Source organism: Cariama cristata, unplaced genomic scaffold, assembly GCF_000690535.1.
Source record: "Cariama cristata isolate BGI_N322 unplaced genomic scaffold, ASM69053v1 scaffold9060, whole genome shotgun sequence".
NCBI classification, from domain to species: Eukaryota; Metazoa; Chordata; class Aves; order Cariamiformes; family Cariamidae; genus Cariama; species Cariama cristata.
In genome coordinates, this window is record NW_009595232.1 from 8619 (window position 1) to 19389 (window position 10771).

Below are 10771 nucleotides of genomic sequence, written 5' to 3' on the forward strand. Positions count from 1 at the left end.
CTGCTGAAGAAAATAAATATTTGCCAGGGGTGAACTGGCTTCTTTAGCATTTCACAAGTTTGGATGACAAACAATGTATTTAGTCATTTCAGTTTTAGAGGGCTCCTAGTGAATAGCACAGCTTACAAAAGACTATCTTACCTACCCTACCTTTCCATTCGGTACAATTCCATAAACACAAATCAGAAAAAAATAGTCTTTCTCATTGACTCTGTTCTCTTCTCTGTCTGCACTTTACTAATATGCTGACTAGCAGCTTGAAATTATTGGGATTTATAAAATAAAACAGAAATACTAACTACTCCTAAGCAGAGAATAATCATGTAGCTAGTGGGCAGGATGGGTCTCCAGGACAACTACATTCTTTTCCTCATTCTGCCATTGAATAACATGTGTCTTTGTGCAAATCACCTAGCCCATATTTTAAAAACAGAGACAATGTGAAGACATACACATACTGCAAAACTAGTGTTCAATATGACACTGGTGGACTCTCACTAATAAAAATATTACACTAGACTGCAGTAATTCCTTCTCAAGGTCTCATCTGTACAGAAACACTCTGAAAAAGGAATCTGAATGGATGAAATTTCATAAAATGTGAGGACACATATTCACAGTGAAGGGCTTTGCATCATTTTATCTAGACGACAGAATAAAATATGCCTGCATTCATTCTGAATGTCCATACAAGTGTTGAACAAAGTAAACAATCCATTCCAAATGTGAATTGAGATTCATTTTCCTGCAGTAAAATACAAAATCATTTCTGTGGGCCACAGATAATACTTAACACCACATCCCATTGCACTGGCAGACAAATTCAAATTCTGATTCTCCATCCTATTTGCTCAGGAGACTGAACATACTAGATGAATTTCAGAGCTAAGACTCCTGACTTTCTATGGATTATTACAGCTTTGTTGCATCACTCCCTGAATAAACTGAGCCAGAAGCAAAGTTCTAAAAGAGTATCTGGTCACTAAGGTCATTTGAAATGGATGTAGCTACATAATTGGCTGCCTAGACAACTGATTTCCTAAGACAGCAATATGTTCTATGTGAAAATCGGAAAGAGGGAATGGCAACTTTTTGACACTGGCATTTTCCCTACTTGATGGATGCTAGGTTAACAACGGACTCTTCTCACAGGTTCTCAGTAAAAGGATAATGGGCAACAGTTGTAAGTTGCAGGAAGGGAAATTCTGACTAGATGTAAGGCTGAAAAAAAAAAATCACAGAGAAAGTGGTTAAGTACTGAAACAGCCCAGAGAGGTTGTGGAACATCTGTCTTGGTGATATACAGAACTCAGCTGAATCTAACTTTGAAGTTAGGTTTGCCTTCAGCAAGTGGCTGGACAAGGTGACCTCCAAAGGTCTCTTCCATTCTAAACCCTTTCTACACTTGTCAGCTCAGAAAAACCTTGATAGGGAACTGGGGAAGCTACATTAAAGATTAAATATATCTACTTCAAAAAAAGTTCTTTCAGACCAAACTTCTTGTATACAAACTCTTTTTTACCTGCACTTCTCTTCTAGGGAAATTCATCAGTCCTCTACTTAACTTTGGATGTGCTGGAAACTGAATGCTCTGTGTTATCCAGAAGACACTGGGAGTCTTGTGAATACAGTGACATCTATTCCATGGCAAGTAATGGCACCCAGGCAGAGTCATATGTCAATAATGCATTAACTTGGTCTTCATCTGAACTGCGCAGAAATTTCCATGTCACAAAAATCTCTAAGTTAAAACTAGGCTTTAATATGGCTCACTATAAAATAAAATCTATTGAATTCTAGAGTTGTTAAACATAAGTTAAAGGTTTGGAAAAGGGTCAACTCCTCGAATAAGTGCAGCTTTATTTAACTAATTGTCTCAAAGGAGCTATACTCCACATTCCACTGCTCACAACTAAAAGGCACTGGAAATTATTTTTAAAGCATGTTCCTAGTATTTTAGTCAGAAATACCAGTGTTATATTATGTCAGTTTTCTGTCATAGCATTTGTATGACAATGTGAAATGTTGGTAGTGTCAGTACACACATGATACGTAGCAATACTTGCCCTTTATTGTTGCAGTCCAATGATGCAGTCTGGGATGAGAACTACCAGTCCAAAACTTTATTTAAATCGGAGAGTGGTGATACTACCATACAGGACAAAGCAGGAAGCCCATGAGGAGAGAAAAGAAGGCATTTACTCTTTTTATTAAGATGGGGAAAAGGAACAGAAGAAGAGGTCCATCCACTTTTTGATAAAGATTTATGTAACCTTGAGTATTTCTGGCATCCTAACTTCTCCTGTTAGCTAGTATTAGCTTACTGTAAATAAGTATTAGAATGACTGAGAAGGCTGGTTTCATTTTGCATTGTCTACTCAGTAGTGCAAACTGAGAATTAAAATAAAGGCTCTTGTAGAGGGAGATCCCGTTTTATCTGAACACAAATTTTGAGTGGTTCCAGATCAAACATTCCATTGATGACCACATCTGTTATTCTTAGAAGTACTGTACATTAAAAGGAGGCATAATTTCTGTGATCACCTACATCCAATTAAATCCAGTGAAAATAACATCATAATCACGTATTCATCTTTCCCCTCAGGACTTTGGGCAATGTAAGATTATCACATACACAAGCCAGCTGCTGAAGAAACCTCAACTATATGGATTTAATTGTACATTAAGTCCAGGTAAAAAAAACACTGTTGTAAGCCAATGCATACCTCAAACCAGCCCTAGTACCAAATTACAAGTCTGTGCACTAGTAGTGTATGGTAACTGTAACAGATTCATTCATCTGCTTGCAATTCATATTTTAGATAATTCAAATGGAATGTTAAGAATGAGTAATAGAATTAAGGTTACCCTGCTCTTCTAAAGTAGACTTTATTAATGTCAGATGATATCACCATTCCAGTCCACCAAAACATGATAATGAATATCAGATAAAAAATAAACTTGGAAACAATGCCCATTTGGGGTGGTAAGATTCTAAGGTGAAGCTAAAAGATTTATAAGAATATTCATTTTCATAGGCTTGGGTTTTTTTCACATTATAGGACAAACCCATATTTGTGGGGTGAGGGATAGGTTATTTCACTTCCAAGAAAATGCTTGCGTTTCAGTTTCTTATTATGAGTTCACATCAAAGGCACATGCACACTCCCAAGAGTATTAATATCCATTGTAATATTAGTAAATTCTCTGTTATCACAGTTCCTCCTGATTTATTAGAGTGCAAAGATTGTCCTGTGAAAGTTGAAGTCTTAGAAGTCACCGAGCAACATAAAAATATTGCTGCAAAGGCCCTGGAGAAATTCAACAGTGGGGGTAACCACACAAACTATTTTGACGTGGAGAAAGTTGAAAAGATTTTAAAGATGGTAAGTGGCATTTTGTCCTAGAATTACTTACAAACAACAAAATTTTGTGAGCAGCTCCAAAACCATAGGACCAGAACTCAAACCCTTCTAGGATCAAAACTATTGCTTGTCACCTCTCGGCATAAATCATCTGCTTAAAATTGAAGGTCCTACTTCTGCAAAGATTTGTTATCAACTTTAATTTAGGCATGTGAAAACAAAAGGATTTCTCATCTGCTAAAAATTACGGCAGTGTGATAGCATCCAAAGTATCAGAGCCTTCTTTGTGTGCATACTTTTATTTTGAATACCTATTTACCTATCATATCATAACACATATGAGTTTATTTACTACTGGCCAGAGTTCTTCAAGATGTACAGTCATGTGTATTATCACAGTCATACATTCTGTCAACTGAAGTCAAATAATTTTTTACTCTTAGAACAGTTAGCACATGGGTGCAACACAAAGTGGAACACACTCAGCCTCATTTTGACTCTCTGCTGCAGAGCAAAGCAGCAGTCTGAGAACTCTGAAGGACAGGAGATAAATCTGTATCTGTGCTGTACCTCTTGAAGAACTACTGGCTCTGATAAATAACTCCTCCCCCTTTGAGTGATGTTGACATGAAGGTTTATCCTTTGGGTGATTTGAAGTGTAACTCTCACATCACCACAATTTCTTGTTCATAGATTCTGGAGACCATCACTTAAACAGCACAGGATCATTCTGCCAACACATATGCCAGTTCAGGACACCTCTGTAATGAGGTCCCATGGCTCTTACCATAATACATGTTGATCTTGGAAACTGCCTAAATTCTAGCATGCTGACCCCACCTCCCTGCAGCTTTTAATATTGCTCAGAAACTTGACAGTATTTTACACTGTAGTCCCATGCAGGATGTATCCCTCCTCCCATTTACCAAGCAGCTGTTTTCAGATTGCCTAGATTCATGGATTTCTCCCTAAATGCTTTGTCTTCATTTTTTGCCATCTTCAGCTACAGTGACAATTTAGATTGTACCACTGGATTTCGAAAGACTGCATAACACTTAGAAACTATGAATTACAAAGTATACCATAAAGTATTTACATCCACTTTTAACCAATTTAGTTAAACTAGTGAAACTTGTGTGCACACATATGCTACATACACCTTCAACATAGACTTGAAATAAACTACTACTACAGTTGGGAATCAGAATGGAATAGCTCTTTATGGATTTTAACAGGATCAGAAAGGCCTTCTCCCATGTTCTTATGGAGTAATGCTTTCTCTGTAAATAATGCCACTGACAACAGAGAAAGCAGCAATCTCACAGTAACTGGCAGAATCTCATCCCAAATTAACATCATCACTGTAGTACTATGCACTCCCATCACTGGAAAGGGGTGGTTGCTATCTAGCAGATCTCTGTATTTTCACAGGAACAGCAGTTCAATTTAGGGAGAAGACTCTAAGGATGCTACTTCCTGAGAACACAGGCTGTAAAAGTAACATATTTCATAACATACACATACTAGACAAAGAAATAAAGCAACCATTCCTGGAACTCATAAAGGTGTGAGGCAAGTAAGGTACAAATTATCTAATCTATTTTCCTTACTGAATATGAGTATATGTATGAACATTTGAACAGCGTAGACAGGATTTTGACAAAAATATGAAGTATGGTGGCTTTTAAAATTACAGGACTTTAAATACACCTAGTTACCACTTCTTGTTTGACCTCTTGGTTTCAGACTGCCTCCCGTGAAGGTTACATTTCTGAATATGTGTATATGTATGAACATTTGAACAGCACAGAAAACAAAAGCATGAGGTAGACAGGATTTTGACAAAAATATGAAGTATGGTGGCTTTTAAAATTACAGGACTTTAAATACACCTAGTTACCACTTCTTGTTTGACCTCTTGGTTTCAGACTGCCTCCCGTGAAGGTTACATTTTAGGATTCTCTATAAAAGAGACCAACTGCTCCAAATCTGTACAACAAGAAGATCAAGCATTGGAATGTGATTTTCTGGATGACTGGCACGCTGTAAGTAAAGTCTTAGAATGAGAACTGATACAACAGGTGGCACCAGCAAGATCTTCCCACAATACTTCCAAAGTGTTTCTTATAAGCATGCATCCAAACTCAAAATTAAAAATCTAGTATGTCCAAGTCCAGATCCTAATTTTACAGCTGCTCTTTTTTATTCTATAAGGAGCCAGTATGAACTCTCAAATCTAAACGTAAAGAGAGTCTGGCATATTACAGGTCTAGAGCCGAGCTTTTCATTTTGGATCTGGCTTTCACATTCAAATTGTGGCCGTTCCCTAGTAAATCATTCACACTACTTTCACAAAAACTTTTACAGTAACATAAGTCATAGATCTTGAAAAAAATACAGTGAGCCTAGGATTACTTTTTTTCCTCTGCTGCAGGTGAATGGAGAGTAAGGCCACCTTCCCATTATGATAAAAGTTTACACCAAAGAAACAACTAGGCAAGATCATAATTTCAGAATAAATTATTCTCTAGAAAGGAAATTGGAGGAATGAAATAAAAATATGGCAAAAATAAAACATGTATAACTTTTGTTTTATCTACATCCATTTTCTTCTCTGGCTCTTTAAACTCCAGAAGTCTGGAAAAGGTTGTGAATTAACTGGTAGCAGAGCCAAAAGTTCACTAGAATGAAGCACAAGCCAGATGAGGTTTTGAATTCTGTTCTCAATGTTGCGACCACTGGTGTGTGTGTGTGTAAAATGCTATTAACATTTCTAATCACTGATCATAATAAGCTACTATTAGCCCAAACATATATCAAGATAAAGCATCCACTACAGAGAGCATACACAGAACTCCTTATCCGAGTTCTATGCTCTTTCACATGAGCAATTCCACATACAACTGGACAGCAGGTGAAAGTCACAACAAAGTCACTGTAATGCCAAAAGATTACAACAAACTACTTTTCAAAAAATAAATACAGAAGCAAGCTCTACCTTGAGCTTCATCTGAAACAGTTTAGCTACACAGTGTGTTTTGGAGGACACTGGCAAAATTGAGGCAAAATTTCAGAATAGCCCAATCTGAACAGATGTTTGACAAGCAAAGACAGAAAAAAGAATAAAAATCAGTCACCCACAGGTTAGTCATTTTGAAGACATCAGTAGCTGACCAGTTTCTTACAGACATCAAAAGAGCAAGAAGATGGAGAGTAGTAGCCCTCTAGATGCACATGGCGAAGTGGTCTTCACAGTCAAGAACACTCAAAAATGGCATATATTTTAATCCTTATTAATCACTGGCAAGTATCTCTGGTCAGAAAGCTCAGGATCTAGGTAAGTTATGTAAACGTATTCAGGTATCAAAGGAACTAGCCTAACTTTTAAAATGTTGAACTTTCAGTAGCTTCTATTAACTCCACCACGAGAATCCAGATGTGCATTGGGTTTTTTTCTTTTCTTTTGCTTAGCACGTGGGATTCTGCAGAGCAAGAATTATCAGTGATTCAGATGAACCTGATGGAACAGATATAAACTGTGAAATCTACCATCCCCAGGTATGTACTCACTTACTGAAATGTCTCTGGCTATATCCTCATGCAGGCTACAGCAACCTCACTTAGTCCAGACTGACAGATGATTGCAATGGCCGATTATGTCCCTTTATTACCACCTCGGTGCGATGCAGCATGTCAGGACAGACTGGCTTTTGACTGCTAGGTCAATCAGACGATGAATTGGAATTGAGCTTTCCCTAATACTCGCTCCAAAAGTGTCTTCTCTCAGTCCAATCATACTCCTTAGTTAGTGAATAGAGATTGACAAACAAGTTCAAAGGAATTTTAAAAGCAAGAGAAGGGGACATGATTTTTATCATATCTAGTATTCTAGTTTATATTACAACAGCTACCCCAGTGTGGGTTTTATTTTGTTTTGATCCATTACAAATTTTTCTCAGCTCAAATTTTTTCTCAACAAAATTTTTCATTTTGTTATGGTGCAGTATTTCCCAATGATTTTCAGTAATGTGGCATTTTATCATCTACTCCTCTTTTATCCTGAAAAAAACACGGGATTTTTTTTCACTACAGATCACCAGAACCGTAAATGCAAACCTACTAACTCCCACCCCTCTCTCTTTCTCACAACTTCTTCTGTCCTATTAACATCTCAATACTTCCTCCTCTGGTGTTTTTATAAACAGCAGCATGACTTTGGGCAAAGATGCAGATACTCAGCTCTGGGACGACCACACAGACATCCCCATCCCCATCATCATTTTGGTCACAGACATCATCACAGACATCATCACAGACATGGATGTCCACCCTCTTCTCAATCCAGACCTGAAGACCCTGAGCATAACCATAGTTTCAATGAAGAACATCAAGACAGCCATGAAGGACCTGCTCCTCCTTCTCTCCCCCATGGCAGATCACATCACCACCTTCACCCTCCACACCATTGTCCTCCACCTCCTCCCCACGGTGGACCACATCACCACCCTCACCCTCCACACCATTGTCCTCCACCTCCTCCCCACGGTGGACCACATCACCACCCTCACCCTCCACACCATTGTCCTCCACCTCCTCCCCACGGTGGACCACATCACCACCCTCCTCCTCCTCCTCCTGATGGATCACATCCTCCTCCCCAAGAGGAATTACATCATTTCCCTTCTCCTCCTCCTCCCCATGAAGAACCACATTATCCTCCTCTTCATCCCCATCATGGACCACACTGTCCTTCCCCTCCTCATGGACCACATCACCACCATTCTGCTCCCCCTTGTAGACCACATTGTCCTCCACCTCCTCCCCATGGTGGACCTCATCACCACCATCCTCCTCCCCATCATGGACCACATCACCCTCCTCTTCCAGGACACCCTCCTCATCTCTGTCATCACTACTACAGACATCACTGCAACAAGACAAGCATATCGGGAAAGTATTTTCCATTCCAAGTAATAGGAGCTGTCTATCGCATTCCAGTTCTAACTCAGCAGGACTCTCTCACACCTCCCACTGCAAAATTTTCTCAGCTATCCCAAAGCAACCCTCACTCCTCCAGCACTGGCGAAGGTATTCCCTTCACTGGTTCAAGTCTAAAGGAGATGATAGAAGCTCCAAGTTTTCCAAATCACCCTACACAATCAAAATCATGCCCAGGAAATCCCAAACTTGTTCTTCCAAAAATTTTGCCTTTATTTCCACATAGTTCCATGGCAGAAAACTCTTCTACTTGACCTCAGAGAAAGATGTTTCTGGCTTGAGAGTTGCGGGGCCAATGACAGTTGTACAATGACTGAAAGCAGCATGTGGAGAAGGGGAAAAAGCATACAATTTCTAGGGAGGAGAAGCACTGAAAATAATGATTAAGACAAGTATTCCAACCTGCCTCTTGATCACAGCTATCTCAGACTCCACTGTAACTGAAAGGCTCAAAATTCTGAGCCCCTCAGATATTGTGAATGAGTACAAATCTCCACAGCAAACAATGCTCCTTTACTTCTAACAAAAATGAAAATTCCCTAATAGTGAAAACTACCATCTAAAATCTTCATTTTCTCATCACTCGTAATTATAATGTACTTCTCTGAGCAAATCTGACCTAGAAGAAATTTGACCTCCTTCCATAAAAAATTATCCATGGCCCTACATTCATGCTTTCTAAAGATTCAAAGAAAATAAAAGTATGTAAGCATTTTTTTTTCTTGACACAGTTGCCAAAGTTTCATCTTTTTTGTTACCATGGATGTCTAGCTGCGCAGTAAACATCCGTGAGGCATACTCTAGCATAAATTGACTAATGGTGGTTGGGTTACCACCATTATCTAGAAAAGGTCTGAGAATAGTTAATGACTTGTAGTGTAACATTGCAGGGTGGCCTGCACAGGTGCTTCCATTGCTAGAAGTTACTGGTGGTGATATACCAGAAATACTGCATTCAAGGACAGCCCTTTTCAAATAGTTCATAATTGCTCTCAGGGGAGGAGAAAAGCAGATGCATGTAATAACTCTTTCATGTAAATGTTTTCTTTATCACTGAAGTGTCCTCACAGGAAACTGAGTCAGAAGGGACAGGAAGAAAGAATACTGGTGTCTCTTTATCCTGTAGCTCCCATTAAGGGAAAGTCCATTCAGACAGACCTGGGACCCCAATGAGTTAGTTCAGAACAGTTATCTCATAAGTAAGAACATGGGATTAATCTCAAAAAATTAGTAATTTGGTCCTCAGAGTAGCTTTCTAATGTCACAAAGTAAAGTACAGTGTGAGGGCTACACTGAAGAAAACAAACAAAACGGGGACAGCATTTTGTGTAACTGAGTGAAGGTTGTCTAATTTTTAAAAGTGTGTTATCACAACCTTATTTCTGGCATCTACAAAGTCTCTAAAGTGCATTTTCTTTAACCAAAACTTGTACTAAGTGTGGTGGGTTGACCTTGACTGGATGTCAGGTGACCACTGATGCCACTCTTTCGCTCCCCCTCCTCAACTGGACAGGGGAGAGAAACTATAACAAAACGCTCGTGTTGAGATAAGGACAGGGAGAAATCACCCACCAATTACCATCATGGGCAAAACTGACTTGACTTGGGGAAATCAGTTTAATTTATTACCAATCAAATCAGAGTAGGATAATGAGAAATAAAACCAAATCTTCAAAACATCTTCCCGCATCCCTCCCTTCTTACCGGGCTTAACTTTACTCCTGATTTTCTCTACCTACTCCCTGCCAGTGGCACAGGGGGATGGGGAATGTGAGTGGTGGTCAGTTCATCACACGTTGTCTCTGTCGCTCCTTCCTCCTCAGGGGGAGGACTCCTCACACTCTGCCCCTGCTCCAGCCTGGGGTCCCTCCCATGGGAGACAGTCCTCCACAAACTGCTCCAGCGCGGGTCCCTTCCATGGGGTGCAGTCCTTCAGGAACAGACTGCTCCAGCATGGGTCCCCCGTGGGGCCACGAGTCCTGCCAGGAGCCTGCTCCAACATGGGCTTCCCACAGGGTCACAGCCTCCTTTGGGCATCCCCCTGCTCCGGCGTGGGGTCCTCCCTGGGCTGCAGGTGGGGATCTGCTCCAGCGTGGGTCTCCGTGGGACAGCTGGGCTCACCATGGGCTGCACCAGGGGCTGGCGGGGAATCTCTGCCTCTGCTCCGGGCCTGCAGCACCTCCTCCTCCTACTGCACTCACCCGGGTGCTGCGGGGCTGTTTCTCTCACACGTTCTCACTCCTCTTTCTGGCCAAATCTGCCATTGCGCAGGGTTTTTTTTCCCCTTCTTAAATATATTATCCCAGAGGTGCTACCACCGTCACTGATAGGCTCAGCCTTGGCCAGCGGTGGGGCTGTCCTGGAGCTGGCTGGCATTGGCTCCATCGGACATAAGGGGAGCTTCTGGC

At 40.4% G+C, this 10771-nt stretch overlaps 1 protein-coding gene across 1 annotated transcript in view; it reads left to right on the plus strand.

The window, feature by feature from the left end:
• LOC104162547 (histidine-rich glycoprotein-like) overlaps window positions 1–8617 on the plus strand; it is a 10855-nt gene extending 2238 nt beyond the window's left edge. The window contains exons 2-7 of the mRNA XM_009701303.1: window positions 1540–1647; window positions 2606–2693; window positions 3220–3386; window positions 5294–5410; window positions 6837–6923; window positions 7571–8617. Coding sequence (XP_009699605.1) covers window positions 1540–1647; window positions 2606–2693; window positions 3220–3386; window positions 5294–5410; window positions 6837–6923; window positions 7571–8617 — 1614 coding nt within the window. The remainder of the gene's footprint in view (window positions 1–1539; window positions 1648–2605; window positions 2694–3219; window positions 3387–5293; window positions 5411–6836; window positions 6924–7570) is intronic.
• Window positions 8618–10771: the final 2154 nt, after the last annotated feature.